The 16,777-nt window shown below is 39.9% G+C and overlaps 2 protein-coding genes across 15 annotated transcripts in view; both read right to left on the bottom strand.

Annotated features, from left to right (window-relative positions):
• The window catches only part of LOC118824489 (protocadherin gamma-C5-like), a 216,995-nt gene that overhangs the window by 136,815 nt on the left and 63,403 nt on the right, over positions 1-16,777 (bottom strand). Inside the window, exon 1 of one of the 14 annotated variants that reach the window (XM_036594697.1) lies at positions 13,981-16,568. The exons of 11 other annotated variants lie outside the window; for them this stretch is intronic. In XM_036594697.1, the coding sequence (XP_036450590.1) occupies positions 13,981-16,437 (2,457 nt within the window). In that variant the 5' untranslated portion in view covers positions 16,438-16,568. Of the gene's footprint in view, positions 1-1,192; positions 3,692-10,444; positions 13,240-13,980; positions 16,569-16,777 lie in introns of those variants that run through there. 2 more of the 14 variants (XM_036594698.1, XM_036594696.1) reach the window with 2 other exon arrangements.
• On the bottom strand, positions 4,946-8,774 carry LOC118824494 (protocadherin beta-16). Its single transcript, XM_036594716.1, has one exon. It carries the CDS (start codon positions 8,200-8,202, stop codon positions 5,698-5,700), a length of 2,505 nt encoding a protein of 834 aa, XP_036450609.1. The 5' UTR covers positions 8,203-8,774; the 3' UTR covers positions 4,946-5,697.

Genomic DNA, 16,777 nt, shown 5'->3' with positions numbered 1-16,777 from the left:
TGAACTGATGTGCTTTAAATCAGCAATTTCTCTAGTTTGATTTGAAGTGAAAAAAATATATATATGCTATTCTCAGACATACATGCTAAAAAGTCTAGCAGTAGATAATTTAATAATAAATTTGATTTGTTTCTAAATCGTCTGAAGCCTCCCTCTATTTCTAACTAACACACGTATACAGTGTTATGTGCTTGGAATGTTTTGGTGTAAAGTAATAGGTTCAATGAGAGTGTTTAGCCCGTTTATTTACTGTTTTGTATTTAAGAAAAGGAAGTAAACTGTCCTTTACATATGTACCTCAATTGATGATTTGATTTCACTTTCCTATTGAGTACTGTTAATGAGTGTACATGATAACTACATAAGTTTGTCATGACAGCTGACAAAACCCCTATTAACATATTTATAAATGTTTCTTCCAATAAGCACCATGTGTCAAAAGGGCTACTTTAGCTAACTGGTGAAAATTGGGAAATGTGACATTTACAGCGGGAGACGCCATTTGAAATGAGCATTTATAAGTCCGTATGTAGGGTTATGTCAGTTGTCATGACAAGCTTATGTAGGTGACATATGACCTCATGAAGTGAACCATACAGTGAAGTTTTACCAATTATTTTATAATCCACTTACTGTTACTTCCTTCGCCTCGGTGGGGAAAGTTGTAATAACAGAACTCTATGTACTTAAAACAAGCTTGCTCGTTTTGTCAGTATGCAGTAGATTTCTACACGATTCTAAATTTGTTCTTCTCTGTGTTTCCAGGAGACTGATTTTGTAGCTACCATGATTATTTATAATGTCCTACTAAAATTAGCACATGTAATAATTGTCCATTATTGTCCAAAGCTTAGATTAAAATTTGGACTTTCTCCTTCACCAGTATTCTGAGATTTTGATTTTTACTTATGGTAGCCATTTTCCAGGGTTTTAGGACTCTGATCTAGGACTTAATAATATATGAATACCAACATGTTGCTCATTGTATCATGGTACCCTAAGGGGATGTCACACCGCCAATTTCTATGAAATTTTAAACGTCAAATATTAGCAAATACTTTGGTTCTAGAGTTCATCATCGAAGTTAAACAAAATAAAAACAGACACAAGAAATGATATGAGATGACGTCTAAAGCAACATATATGAGTCAAAACCAATTAATTACCACAAATAAATTAAACAACTACCTACCATTTCAGGAGATTCTGGATTTTCCAGTAATTCCTTCTCCTTCATTGCGCGCTGCAGAGTCTCTGAGAAACTTTGGTCCACCACTAAAACACTCTGTCCACCAAGTGTAGAATATTTACAGTCACTTTTCCTCGAGTTTGTCGTCATACAAACGTCATAATTATACATGTGCGGCAGAGTTCCAGTAACTCCTGTGTCTGCGTAACCGGGTGGATAGTACGGAATAACTGGGAGACTGGACTGATAGAAAATACGAGACTGTCTCCATCTGTAGATCTTCACTGATATTATAACTACTACAGTAGTAATGAAAAGGAAAGAAACAGCAGCCAGAGCTAAAACTAAGTAAAAAGTCAGGTTATCGTTGTATTCTTTGCTGTGCGTAAAGTCCGAGAACTCCGAGACCATTTCAGGGAAACTGTCCGCTACAGCTACATTGATGTTCACTACAGCTGAGCGAGACGGCTGTCCGTTATCCTCCACAACAACAGTGAGCTTCTGTTTCACTGCATCTTTATCAGTGACCTGGCGCACAGTCCGTATCTCTCCATTCTGTGGGCCCACTTCAAACAGCGCCCTGTCTGTGGCTTTCTGGAGTTTGTAGGAGAGCCAGGCATTCTGTCCAGAGTCCACATCAACAGCCACCACTTTAGTCACCAGATAGCCAACATCTGCTGAACGAGGCACAATCTCAGCCACCACAGAGCCACCAGTCTGTACTGGGTACAGAACCTGAGGAGCGTTGTCGTTCTGGTCTTGAACAATGATTGTCACCATAACTTCAGAACTTAGTGGAGGGGATCCACCGTCTCGCGCTGTCACGTTAAAGGTCAAACTCTTCATCTGCTCATAATCAAATGACCTCACAGCATGTATAACTCCGCTATCTGAATTAATGGACACCAAAGAACTTACTGGGTTGCCCATTACGTCACTGCCCTCCAAAAAATAGGACACTCTCGCATTTGGGCCCCAGTCAGCATCGCGTGCTTTAACGGTCAGCACAGCCACACCTGGTGAATTGTTTTCAGTAATAAAGGTTCTGTACTGATCAGAGTCGAAAACGGGTGCGTTATCATTCACATCTGAAATCTTAACAGTGAGTGTTTTATTACTGTGTAGAGCTGGACTTCCTTGATCGCTGACCAAAATAGTTATGTTATATTCAGCTATATTTTCCCGATCAAGAATGTCATCAGTAATCAGTGCATAATAATCAGTGAGTGATGACTCTATTTTAAACGGAATGTGTTCATTTATTTTGCACTGCACGACTCCGTTTTGACCAGAATCTGCGTCCTCTACATTAATAACAGCTACGGTGGTTCCTACTGGAGAATTCTCAGCGATGGTGTTAGAAAATGACATGAGCTGAATGGTGGGAGGATTATCGTTTACATCAACAACGTCTATGACTACTTTACACGTATCTGCAAGACCTCCTTTGTCCATTGCTTTAATGTCTAGTTGAAAGGCCTTTTCTGTCTCGTAATCTAAAATATTTAACAATGTAATTTCTCCTGTTTCCGAATTAATATCGAAAACATGTCTTGCATCTTCACTAGCCTGAGCAAAAGAATATGAGACCTCTCCATTTACACCTTCATCCGCATCAGCAGCGCTTACTGTAGTTAAAACAGTACCTACTGGGGAATTTTCCTTCACTTCTGCTTTATATAGAGCCTGTTTACATACTGGTGTATTATCATTAACATCTAATACAGAAATGTGAATTTGAACTGTGCTGGATTTCTTGGGTGATCCACCGTCGTAGGCAGTAAGAACTAATTTTAGCTCGTCACGCTCTTCTCGGTCCAGCTCGTGCTGCAAAATCATTTCTACATATTTCTTGCCATCAGCCCGGTTATTAACGTCCAGTTTGAAATTACCGGTGGGAGTGAGAGCATAATTTTGAATTCCATTAATACCTACGTCCATATCTACAGCGCTGTCTAAAGGAAAGCGTGTCCCAGAAGCTGTATTTTCGCTAATTTTCATATTAACTACAGCTTTCGGAAATTTCGGTGCATTATCATTTATATCCTGTACCTCAACTGTGATTCGGTGAAGCTGAATCGGGTTCTCAATGATCAGATCAAAGCTGAAGCTGCAGGGCGTTGTTTGCTTACAGAGCTCCTCTCGGTCTATCCTCTCCTTCACTACCAGAGCGCCTTTGTCTCTGCTCAGTTCCACATATTGGCGACCGCCCTTTGTTACAACTCGAGCTTTTCCTGAAATCAGTCTACTTATCTCGATTCCCAAATCCTTGGCGATGTTGCCCACAAAGGATCCCTCTGGCATCTCCTCCGGGATGGAATACCGCGCTTGGCAAAAGACGACGTCCATCCCGTAAAGACAGAGAAAGAAAAACACGGTCTGCCATTTTAACGGCATTGTAGATCTCCGACGATGCTGGGAAACGACACGCGAGCGCGAATAATCCACACAGGAAGCCATGTTGTCATCCAGCGATAGTTAAAAGTAAACGTGATTTTTTTTTTTTTTAATAAACGAATACTCTCCCGAGATTCAGGCTTTTCAAAGACGAAAAGAAGAAACGCTGATACCTCCTTCATAAATTCGTCAGAATGCGACTGTAGGAGGGACTATGGCGGATTAACACTGTGATCTTGACAATTGCTGTCCAATAGCGGCACTTAGAGTATGAATTCTGACAGTGCACCGGCATATTCTTTTGTGCTTTCTGTAGTGCTAACCCGTGCGCTTCAAAGTCTCTAAGTGAATCAGAATGAGCCACAACGCATCCAACAATTCCTCCGCAATATTCAATTGTCCACCCACTAATTCAAAATCTCATTTTTTCACTGTATGTTTTGCGTTTAATATCATCACTGATGCGTAATAAAAAGTTCGCATGCATTCAACAAGACGTTTTAGAGGTTATACACAACGAAACGGCGCACAAATGCTGAAAGGAATGAAATTCGACACATTTCAGCACTAAGGAGACGAACAGCGCCAGCAACTACAGTGGGGAGGCGGCTCTCTATGTAACACTTTAGATCACAGGTCAACCGTAAGACATGCATTTCTGTGCACAGCAATATGCAAGAATTTTCTGACCTACAAGCAAATTATTTCAAAGATCAGCTTGAAACAGCATGAAAATAGTGTTGTGTTTAACTCTGTCGTTGATTCAGCAACGTCACTTTCCCTGAAAATATGGTTCTAAAGCAGTAGATACAGGAAAAGACTGTGAAAGGAGTAAGATGTAACACTCCCAGTTTCACCAATGATGAAAAAGCCATAGGGCTGATTTCGCAGTACACTTTGCACATCCACTCCCACCTGATCACACAGGATACGTTTGAAGATTTTGCGTGAAACAGTGAAGTGTTTATATGAGAACAGCTGATGTTGATGTAAGAAAGTAAAATCTCACATTAGTATTATATTTTCTTGCCACTCAAATTTACGGGGTTTACATATTTCAACTGATGTGCTTTAAATCAGCAATTTGTCTATTTTAATTTGAAAAGAATACTATATGCTATTCTCCGACATTCATGCTATGAAATCTAGCAATACAGGATTTCTTAATAAACTATAAACTTCACTTAGTCCTAAATCGTCTGAAGCTTTCTTGTATTTTTAATTAACCCTTATACAGTGTTATGTGCTGGGAATGTTTTGGTGTAAAGTAATAGGTGCAAGGTGAGAGTTTAGCCTGCTTGTTTACCTGTTTTTAATTAAGAAAAAATGAAGAAAAATGTCGTTTACATAGGTACCCCATTTTTGGTATCATTTTCTTATACAGTACTGCCAGTGAGTTTACATGACACCTATATACGTTTGTCATGACAACTGACATAACCCTTCATATATATTTGTAAATATTTCTTCCAATAGACCTTATCTGTCATAAGGGCTACTTTAGTTAATTTTGGTCAAAATTGGGAAATGTGACATTTACAGCGAATGACGACAATCGGAATGAGCATTTATATATTCTTATGTAGGGTCATTTCAGTTGTCATTAAAACCTTAGCCAGGTGGCAAGTTTTAATAACAGAATGTATTAAAAAAAACAAAACACTTGCTCCTTTTGTCAGTATGCAGTAGATTTCGAAACATTTCTCAAATTTTCTTCTCTGGGTTCACGGGAGACTAATTTTGTAGTTATTATCATAATTATTTTAAATATCCTGCTAAAATGAGCACATTTTCTAATTGTCCAGTCGTGCTATTGCTTAGATTAAATGTTGGACTTTCTCCTTCACCAGAATTCTGAGATTTTGATTTTTACAAGTGGTAGCTATTTTCTAAGGTTTAAGGACTTTGACCAAGGAATTATTAATATATGAATACCAACATATTTCTCATCATATCATGCTGCCCTAAGGGTATGTCAAACCTCCAACATGTATGAAATTTTGAATGTTAAATATTAGCAAATTCTTTGGTTCTAGAGTTCATCATTAAACTTAAACAAAATAAAAACAGACACAATAAATAATATGAGATAACCTATACCACAAGGTGTATCAGTCAAAAGCAATTAATGACCATAAATACAATAAGCACCTACCTACCATTTCTGGAGATTCTGGATTTTCCAGTAATTCCTTCTCCTTCATTGCGCGCTGCAGAGTCTCTGAGAAACTTTGGTCCACCACTAAAACACTCTGTCCACCAAGTGTAGAATATTTACAGTCGCTTTTCCTAGAGTTAGTCGTCATACAAACGTCATAATTGTACATGTGCGGCAGAGTTCCAGTAACTCCTGTGTCTGCGTAACCGGGTGGATAGTACGGAATAACTGGAAGGTTGGACTGATAGAAAATACGAGACTGTCTCCATCTGTAGATCTTCACTGATATTATAACTACTACAGTAGTAATGAAAAGGAAAGAAACAGCAGCCAGAGCTAAAACTAAGTAAAAAGTCAGGTTATCGTTGTATTCTTTGCTGTGCGTAAAGTCCGAGAACTCCGAGACCATTTCAGGGAAACTGTCCGCTACAGCTACATTGATGTTCACTACAGCTGAGCGAGACGGCTGTCCGTTATCCTCCACAACAACAGTGAGCTTCTGTTTCACTGCATCTTTATCAGTGACCTGGCGCACAGTCCGTATCTCTCCATTCTGTGGGCCCACTTCAAACAGCGCCCTGTCTGTGGCTTTCTGGAGTTTGTAGGAGAGCCAGGCATTCTGTCCAGAGTCCACATCAACAGCCACCACTTTAGTCACCAGATAGCCAACATCTGCTGAACGAGGCACAATCTCAGCCACCACAGAGCCACCAGTCTGTACTGGGTACAGAACCTGAGGAGCGTTGTCGTTCTGGTCTTGAACAATGATTCTCACCATAACTTCAGAACTTAATGGAGGGGATCCACCGTCTCGCGCTGTCACGTTCAAGGTCAAACTCTTCATCTGCTCATAATCAAATGACCTCACAGCATGTATAACTCCGCTATCTGAATCAATGGACAATAAAGAGATGACTGGGTTGCCCATTACGTCACTGTCCTCCAAAAAATAGGACAATCGCGCATTTGGGCCCCAGTCAGCATCGCGTGCTTTAACGGTCAGCACAGCCACACCTGGTGAATTGTTTTCAGTAATAAAGGTTCTGTACTGATCAGAGTCGAAAACGGGTGCGTTATCATTCACATCTGAAATCTTAACAGTTAGTGTTTTATCACTGTGTAGAGCTGGACTTCCTTGATCGCTGACCAATATGGTTATGTTATATTCAGCTATATTTTCCCGATCAAGAATTTCATCAGTAATCAATGCATAATAATCAGTGAGTGATGACTCTATTTTAAACGGTATATTTTCATTTATTTTGCACTGCACGACTCCGTTTTGACCAGAATCTGCGTCCTCTACATTAATAACAGCTACGGTGGTTCCTACTGGAGAATTCTCAGCAATGATCTTAGAAAATGACATGAGCTGAATGGTAGGAGGATTATCGTTTACATCAACAACGTCTATGATCACTTTACACGTGTCAGCCAGGGTACCTTTATCCATTGCCTTAATATCTATTTGATAGCTCTTTTCTGTCTCGTAATCTAAACGATTCAATAATGTAATTTCTCCTGTTTCAGAATTTATGTCGAAAACATGCCTTGCGTCTTCACTAGCCTGAGCAAAAGAATATGAGACTTCACCATTTACACCTTCATCCGCATCAGCAGCGCTTACTGTAGTTAAAACAGTACCTACCGGGGAATTTTCCTTCACTTCGGCTTTATATAAAGCCTGTTTACAAACTGGTGTATTATCATTAACATCTAAGACAGAAATGTGAATTTGAACTATGCTGGATTGTTTCGGTGATCCTCCGTCGTATGCAGTGAGAACTAAATTTAGCTCGTCACGCTCTTCTCGATCCAACTCACGCTGCAAAACCATATCTACATATTTTTTGCCATCAGCCCGGTTATGAATTTCTAATTTAAAATTACTGGTAGGACTAAGAGCGTAATTTTGTATTCCATTAATACCTACGTCCATATCTACAGCGCTATCTAAAGGAAAGCGTGTCCCAGAAGCTGTATTTTCGCTTATTTTCAAATCAACTGTAGTTTTCGGAAATTTTGGTGAATTATCATTTATATCTTGAACCTCAACTGTGATGCGATGAAGCTGAATCGGGTTCTCAATAATCAGATCAAAGCTGAAGCTGCAGGGCGTTGTTTGCTTACAGAGCTCCTCTCGGTCTATCCTCTCCTTCACTACCAGAGCGCCTTTGTCTCTGCTCAGTTCCACATATTGGCGACCGCCCTTTGTTACAACTCGAGCTTTTCCTGAAATCAGTCTACTTATCTCGATTCCCAAATCCTTGGCAATGCTTCCCACAAAGGATCCCTCTGGCATCTCCTCCGGGATGGAATACCGCGCTTGGCAAAAGACGACGTCCATCCCGTAAAGACAGAGAAAGAAAAACACGGTCTGCCATTTTAACTGCATTGTAGATCTCCGACGATGATGAGAAACGACAAACGAGCGCAAATAATCCACACAGAAAGCCATGTTATCATCCAGCGACAGTTACAAGAAAAGTAAACGTGCTTTTTTTGAATGAACTAATAATCTCCAAAGATTCAGGCTTTTCAAAGACGAAAAGCATAAACGCTGATACCTCCTACATAAATTCATCAGTATGAGTCTGTAGGAGGGACTATGGCGGATTAACACTGTGATCTTGAAAACTGTTGTCCAATAGCGGCACCTAGAGTATGAATTCTGACAGTGCACCGGTATTGTCTCTTTGTGCTTTCTGTAGTGTTAACCTGTGCACTCCAAAGTCTCTAACTGAAAGAAAATGAACCATAACGCATCCAACAATTCCTCCGCAGTGTTCAATTGTCCACTCTCTAATTCAGAATCTAATTTTTCACTGTATGTATTGCGTTTATTATCATCAGTTATGCGTAATAAAACCTTCGCATGCATTAAACAGGACGTTTTAGAGGTTATATACAACGAAACGGCGCACAAATGCTGAAATGAATGAAATTCGACACATTTCAGCACTAAGGAGAAGAACAGCGCCAGCAACTACAGTGGGGAGGCGGCTCTCTATGTAACACTTTAGATCACAGGTCAACCGTAAGACATGCATTTCTGTGCACAGCAATATTCAAGAACTGTATGCCCTACAAGCAAATTATTTTAAAGATCAGCTTGAAACAACATGAAAATAATGTCGTATTGAACACAGTCGCTAATTCAGCAACGTCACTTTCCCTCAAAATATGGTTCAAAAGTAGGGGAAACAGGAAAGTGTTGTGAAACGGCGTAAGATGTAAACTCCCAGTTTCACCAGTGATGAATATGTTATACGGCTGATTCGCTGTACACTTTGCACACCCACTCCCACCTGAGCATACAAGAGAAGTTTGGAGATTTTCCGTGAGACACTAAAGAGTTTAAATAACATCAGCTGATTTTGATATAAGAAAGTTACATATTTTTCTTGGCACTCACACTAATGGATGTTAAATGCTCCAGCTGATCTGTTTTATATCAGTAAGTTATCTAGTTTAATTAGAAGTGTTAAATATGTGTTGTTTTCAGATATACATGCTAACAATCTAGTTGTATTGTGACGGACCCGGACGGGGCTGGTAGTAATGCAGAAAATAATTTAGGGGAACTGACCAGAGAACAACTGACCCATTCACATTTCTTACTTGAAATTGAACAGTCAGTGAAAATTTGATTTAGTTCTAAATCATATGAAGCCTTTCTTTGTTTCAAACTAATACACACTTATTGTTATGTGCTTAAAATATTTTGATGTAATGAGTTTGATGTGAGAGTGTAGCCTGTTGTTTTCCTGTTTGGCATTTAAGAATAAAAGAATGATGTCCTTTATATATGTACCTCAATAAATTTTTGGTATAATTTTCTTATAGCGCACTGCTAATGAGTGTATATGACACCTACAAAAGTTTGTCATTACAACTGACAAAGCATACATACTACATACATATTTATAAATATTTCGTCCAATAGGCCTCCTCGTTTGTAAGGGCTACCTTAGCTAACTTTGGTCAAAATTGGAAAATTTGACATTTATAGCGAATGACGCTCATTTGAATGATCATTCATAATTTTTATGTAGGTTTATGTCAGTCATCATGACAACTGCTCATGTAGGTGGCATACAGCCTCGTGAAGAGAACCCTACAGTAAAGTTTTACCAATTATTTGATAATTCATTAATGTTACTTATTTCGCCACGATGGGGAAAGTTGTAATAACAGAACAATATGTATTTAAAACAAGCTTGCTCGTTTTGTCAGTGAGCAGTACATTTCTACACAATATTTTTTTTTATACTTCGCTGTGTTTCCAGGACATTGACTTTGTAGTTATCACAATCATTTACAATACTCTACTAAAAAGAGCACCTCTTATGATTGTCCATTCTTGCTATAGCTTAGATAAAAGTTTGACTTTCTACTTCACCAGAATTTTGAAAACTTGATTTTTACCTGTGGTCGCCATTTTCCAGGATTTTAGGACTTTGAACTAGAACTTAAAAATATATTAATACCAAAATATTATTCAACATACCATGCTGCCCTAAAGGTATGACACACCCCCAACGTCGATGAAATATTGAATGCCAACTATTACAAACACTGTGGTCAAGAGCTCATTACGAAAGTTTAACAGACACAATAAATAAAGAATAAAATATGTACTACAAGACAAATGTTTCAAAAGCGATTAATTTCCATGAACAAAATAAGCAACAACCTACCATTTCGGGAGATTCTGCATTTTCCAGTAATTCCTTCTCCTTCATCGCGCGCTGCAGAGTCTCTGAGAAACTTTGGTCCACCACTAAAACACTCTGTCCACCAAGTGTAGAATATTTACAGTCGCTTTTCCTCGAGTTTGTCGTCATACAAACGTCATAATTGTACATGTGCGGCAGAGTTCCAGTAACTCCTGTGTCTGCGTAACCGGGTGGATAGTACGGAATAACTGGGAGACTGGACTGATAGAAAATACGAGACTGTCTCCATCTGTAGATCTTCACTGATATTATAACTACTACAGTAGTAATGAAAAGGAAAGAAACAGCAGCCAGAGCTAAAACTAAGTAAAAAGTCAGGTTATCGTTGTATTCTTTGCTGTGCGTAAAGTCCGAGAACTCCGAGACCACTTCAGGGAAACTGTCCGCTACAGCTACATTGATGTTCACTACAGCTGAGCGAGACGGATGTCCGTTATCCTCCACAACAACAGTGAGCTTCTGTTTCACTGCATCTTTATCAGAGACCTGGCGCACAGTCCGTATCTCTCCATTCTGTGGGCCCACTTCAAACAGCGCCCTGTCTGTGGCTTTCTGGAGTTTGTAGGAGAGCCAGGCATTCTGTCCAGAGTCCACATCAACAGCCACCACTTTAGTCACCAGATAGCCAACATCTGCTGAACGAGGCACAATCTCAGCCACCACAGAGCCACCAGTCTGTACTGGGTACAGAACCTGAGGAGCGTTGTCGTTCTGGTCTTGAACAATGATTGTCACCATAACTTCAGAACTTAATGGAGGGGATCCACCGTCTCGCGCTGTCACGTTAAAGGGCAAACTCTTCATCTGCTCATAATCAAATGACCTCACAGCATGTATAACTCCGCTATCTGAATTAATGGACACCAAAGAACTTACTGGGTTGCCCATTACATCACTGTCCTCCAAAAAATAGGACAATCGCGCATTTGGGCCCCAGTCAGTATCGCGTGCTTTAACGGTCAGCACAGCCACACCTGGTGAATTGTTTTCAGTAATAAAGGTTCTGTACTGATCAGAGTCGAAAACGGGTGCGTTATCATTCACATCTGAAATCTTAACAGTGAGTGTTTTATTACTGTGTAGAGCTGGACTTCCTTGATCGCTGACCAATATAGTTATGTTATATTCGGCTATATTTTCTCGATCAAGAATTTCATCAGTAATCAGTGCATAGTAATCAGTGAGTGATGACTCTATTTTAAACGGTATATTTTCATTTATTTTGCACTGCACGACTCCGTTTTCACCAAAATCTGCGTCCTCTACATTAATAACAGCTACGGTGGTTCCTACTGGAGAATTCTCAGCAATGGTGTTAGAAAATGACATGAGCTGAATGGTGGGAGGATTATCGTTTACATCAACAACGTCTATGATCACTTTACATGTGTCTGCCAGGGTACCTTTATCCATTGCTTTGACATTTAATTGAAAATTTTTCTCTATTTCATAATCTAAGTGGTCTAAAGTTTTAATTTCTCCTGTTTCTGAGTTTATCTCGAAAAGATTTCTGGCTTTTTCACTAGCCTGAGCAAAAGAATATGAAACTTCTCCATTTACACCTTCATCAGCATCAGCAGCGCTTATTGTACTTACGACTGTACCAACTGGAGAATTCTCCTTCACTTCGGCTTTATAAAGTACCTGTTTACAAACTGGAGCATTGTCATTGTTATCTAATACAGATATATGAATTTGAACTGCGCTAGATTTTTTAGGTGATCCTCCGTCGTAGGCAGTGAGAACTAATTTCAGCTGATCGCGCTCCTCTCGGTCCAACTCACGCTGCAAAACCATTTCTACGTTCTTCTGGCCATCGGGCTGGTTATTTATTTCCAATTTGAAATTATCAGTAGGGCTAAGAGCATAGTTTTGTATTCCATTAATACCAACGTCCATGTCTACAGCACTATCTAAAGGAAAGCGTGTCCCAGATGCAGTGTTTTCGCTAATTTTCATATTAACTACAGCTTTCGGAAATTTTGGAAGGTTATCATTTATATCTTGAACCTCAACTGTGATTCGATGAAGCTGAATCGGGTTCTCAATGATCAGATCAAAGCTGAAGCTGCAGGGCGTTGTTTGCTTACAGAGCTCCTCTCGGTCTATCCTCTCCTTCACTACCAGAGCGCCTTTGTCTCTGCTCAGTTCCACATATTGGCGACCGCCCTTTGTTACAACTCGAGCTTTTCCTGAAATCAGTCTACTTATCTCGATTCCCAAATCCTTGGCAATGTTTCCCACAAAGGATCCCTCTGGCATCTCCTCCGGGATGGAATACCGCGCTTGGCAAAAGACGACGTCCATCCCGTAAAGACAGAGAAAGAAAAACACGGTCTGCCATTTTAACTGCATTGTAGATCTCCGACGATGCTGAGCAGAGAAACACGAGCGCAAATAATCCACACAGAAAGCCATATTACCCTCCAGTGACAGTTACAAGAAAAACTACAAGTGATTTTTTTCTTAAAAATGAATCAAGATTTGCGCCAGATACAGGCTGTTCATAGCAGAGATAAGAAACGCTAATGTCATACAGAAAAAAAATCCTCAGTATGAGACTGTGGGAGGGACTACAGCGATTTTCCACTGTAATCACACAACTGTTATCCAATAGCGGCACTCAGTGTATGAACATGGAAAGTGCACTGCTTTAGAAAATCCATATGCTCTTTGTACACGACAACTAGCCTTGTAAAATGACATTAAATGTTGCAGTGTCGCAATGTTTTCTCCAGAACCTCTCAGTGAAACAGAGCAACATACAGCATATATCATTCCACATCTTAACTGCAGTATACTTATAAGTGCAATCAATCACATTCTTAGTTAATTATGGTTTTATTTTCGTCATAATAGTGGCAAATGTGTAAAATGAAAAGATGTGAAAAAACTCAGCAAGGACAAGTAAAGAAATCTACGACACTTGGTGCAAGAGCTGAAAGGACTAAAACTGGGTGCATTCAGCATTTCAGCACTAAAGAGTTGGACAGCGCCACTAAGAGTGCGAAAAGAGAAGCATGTAGATAAGCATATCTGAGGAAGACGGAAACGTGAAGTGTTCAGCGCCCTAAACAAAGTGAGAATTTCGCATTTGAAAAGTTTGATCTTAAAACATGTATCTCTTGTTCACAATACTCAAAAGTTGTCTTAAAATAAAATATTATGATTAACAATCAAATACAATGTATCAAAACTAAAGTATGTAAATCATGCAGTGCTAAGCCCAATCACATTTCAATGATAAAAATAGTGTTTTTTTTTTTTTTTGTTTTTTTTTGTTTTTTTTTTTTTTTTTAACGAAAATGGAAAATGGATATGTGTATTTTCAAGACGATCCATTACGAATTATTCTTATGAATTCCAAAAGTGATTAAAACAACATTCATGAAAAAAGTCCATAACAAAAAACAACACAAGACAACAATAAAACAAACAGAAAACGAGAAAATATCGAACGACACTGCAAAATTAAAGTATATGAACAAACGTCCTACCATTTCTGGAGATTCTGCATTTTCCAGGAATTCCTTCTCCTTCATTGCGCGCTGCAGAGTCTCTGAGAAACTTTGGTCCACCACTAAAACACTCTGTCCACCAAGTGTAGAATATTTACAGTCACTTTTCCTCGAGTTTGTCGTCATACAGACGTCATAATTGTACATGTGCGGCAGAGTTCCAGTAACTCCTGTGTCTGCGTAACCGGGTGGATAGTACGGAATAACTGGGAGACTGGACTGATAGAAAATACGAGACTGTCTCCATCTGTAGATCTTCACTGATATTATAACTACTACAGTAGTAATGAAAAGGAAAGAAACAGCAGCCAGAGCTAAAACTAAGTAAAAAGTCAGGTTATCGTTGTATTCTTTGCTGTGCGTAAAGTCCGAGAACTCCGAGACCACTTCAGGGAAACTGTCCGCTACAGCTACATTGATGTTCACTACAGCTGAGCGAGACGGCTGTCCGTTATCCTCCACAACAACAGTGAGCTTCTGTTTCACTGCATCTTTATCAGTGACCTGGCGCACAGTCCGTATCTCTCCATTCTGTGGGCCCACTTCAAACAGCGCCCTGTCTGTGGCTTTCTGGAGTCTGTAGGAGAGCCAGGCATTCTGTCCAGAGTCCACATCAACAGCCACCACTTTAGTCACCAGATAGCCAACATCTGCTGAAGGAGGCACAATCTCAGCCACCACAGAGCCACCAGTCTGTACTGGGTACAGAACCTGAGGAGCGTTGTCGTTCTGGTCTTGAACAATGATCGTCACTATAACTTCAGAACTTAGTGGAGGGGATCCACCGTCTCGCGCTGTCACGTTAAAGGTCAAACTCTTCATCTGCTCATAATCAAATGACCTCACAGCATGTATAACTCCGCTATCTGAATTAATGGACACCAAAGAACTTACTGGGTTGCCAATTACGTCACTGTCCTCCAAAAAATACGACACTCGCGCATTTGGGCCCCAGTCAGCATCGCGTGCTTTAACGGTCACCACAGCCACACCTGGTGAATTGTTTTCAGTAATAAAGGTTCTGTACTGATCAGAACCGAAAACGGGTGCGTTATCATTCACATCTGAAATCTTAACAGTTAGTGTTTTATCACTGTGTAGAGCTGGACTTCCTTGATCGCTGACCAACACAGTTATGTTATATTCAGCTATATTTTCTCGGTCGAGAGTTTCATCAGTAATCAGTGCATAGTAATCAGTGAGTGATGATTCTATTTTAAACGGTATATTTTCATTTATTTTGCACTGCACGACTCCGTTTTGACCAGAATCTGCGTCCTCTACATTAATAACAGCTACGGTGGTTCCTACTGGAGAATTCTCAGCAATGGTGTTAGAAAATGACATGAGCTGAATGGTGGGAGGATTATCGTTTACATCAACAACGTCTATAATCACTTTACACGTGTCTGCAAGACCTCCTTTATCCATTGCCTTGATATTTAATTGATAGCTCTTCTCTGTTTCAAAATCCAAACGGTTTAGTGTTGTAATTTCTCCCGTTTCTGCGTTTATTTCAAAAAGATTCCTGGCTTCTTTACTGGCCTGAGCAAAAGAATATGAGACTTCTCCATTTACACCTTCATCAGCGTCGAGAGCGCTTACTGTAGCTAACACTGTACCAACTGGAGAATTCTCCTTCACTTCGGCTTTATAAATAGATGGTTTACAAACCGGAATATTATCGTTAACATCTAAAACGAAAATATGAATTTGAACTGTGCTCGATTTCTTTGGTGATCCTCCGTCGTAGGCAATGAGAACTAATTTTAGCTCATCGCGCTCCTCTCGGTCCAGCTCATGCTGCAATACCATTTCGACGTAGTTGTTCTCCCAACCCTGGTTGTTTATTTCCAGTTTAAAATTATCAGTAGGGCTAAGCGCATAGCTTTGAATTCCATTTAAATCTACGTCCATATCTACAGCGCTGTCTAAAGGAAAGCGAGTCCCTTTAGCTGTGCTTTCGCTAATTTGCAATTTGACCATATCTTTGGGAAATATCGGTGCATTATCATTTATATCTTGAACCTCAACTGTGATTCGGTGAAGCTGAATCGGGTTTTCAATGATCAGATCAAAGCTGAAGCTGCAGGGCGTTGTTTGCTTACAGAGCTCCTCTCGGTCTATCCTCTCCTTCACTACCAGAGCGCCTTTGTCTCTGCTCAGTTCCACATACTGGCGACCGCCCTTTGTCACAACTCGAGCTTTTCCTGAAATAAGTCTACTTATCTCGATTCCCAAATCCTTGGCGATGTTGCCCACAAAGGATCCCTCTGGCATCTCCTCCGGGATGGAATACCGCGCTTGGCAAACGACGACGTCCATCCCGTAAAGACAGAGAAAGAAAAACACGGTCTGCCATTTTAACTGCATTGTAGATCTCCGACGATGATGAGAAACGACACGCGAGAGCAAATGAGCCATAATGCGAGCCATGTTATCCTCCAGCGACAGTAACGATAAAATTAAAAGTGATTATGAAAAAATGAATCAAGAATCAAACCAGTTACACACTGTTCATAGCAGAGAAAAGAAAGGCAAATACCTCCTGCATAAAAAAGCGTCAGTATGAGACTGTAGGTGGGACTATGGCGGTGTTGTACTTTAATCTTACATTTCTAGTCCAATAGCGGCCCTTAGAGTATGAACACTGGAAATGCACTGGTCTAAGAAAAACACATTGTCCGTGTACATTAGAACTGGTCACGGAATATCTCACCATATTCTGCTGCAGTGGCAAATGTTTACTTCAGAATCTCTCAATGAAATAGAAAAA

This window comes from Colossoma macropomum, unplaced genomic scaffold (assembly GCF_904425465.1).
Source record: "Colossoma macropomum unplaced genomic scaffold, Colossoma_macropomum, whole genome shotgun sequence".
Taxonomy (NCBI): domain Eukaryota; kingdom Metazoa; phylum Chordata; class Actinopteri; order Characiformes; family Serrasalmidae; genus Colossoma; species Colossoma macropomum.
Note: the sequence above shows the minus strand (reverse complement) of the source record. Positions and strands in the feature narration are given on the sequence as shown.

What these genes read in the sequence shown, in the direction of transcription:
- LOC118824494 (XM_036594716.1), bottom strand. Translation starts at nt 8,202, where the DNA reads ATGGCTTTCTGTGTGGATTATTTGCGCTCGTTTGTCGTTTCTCATCAT.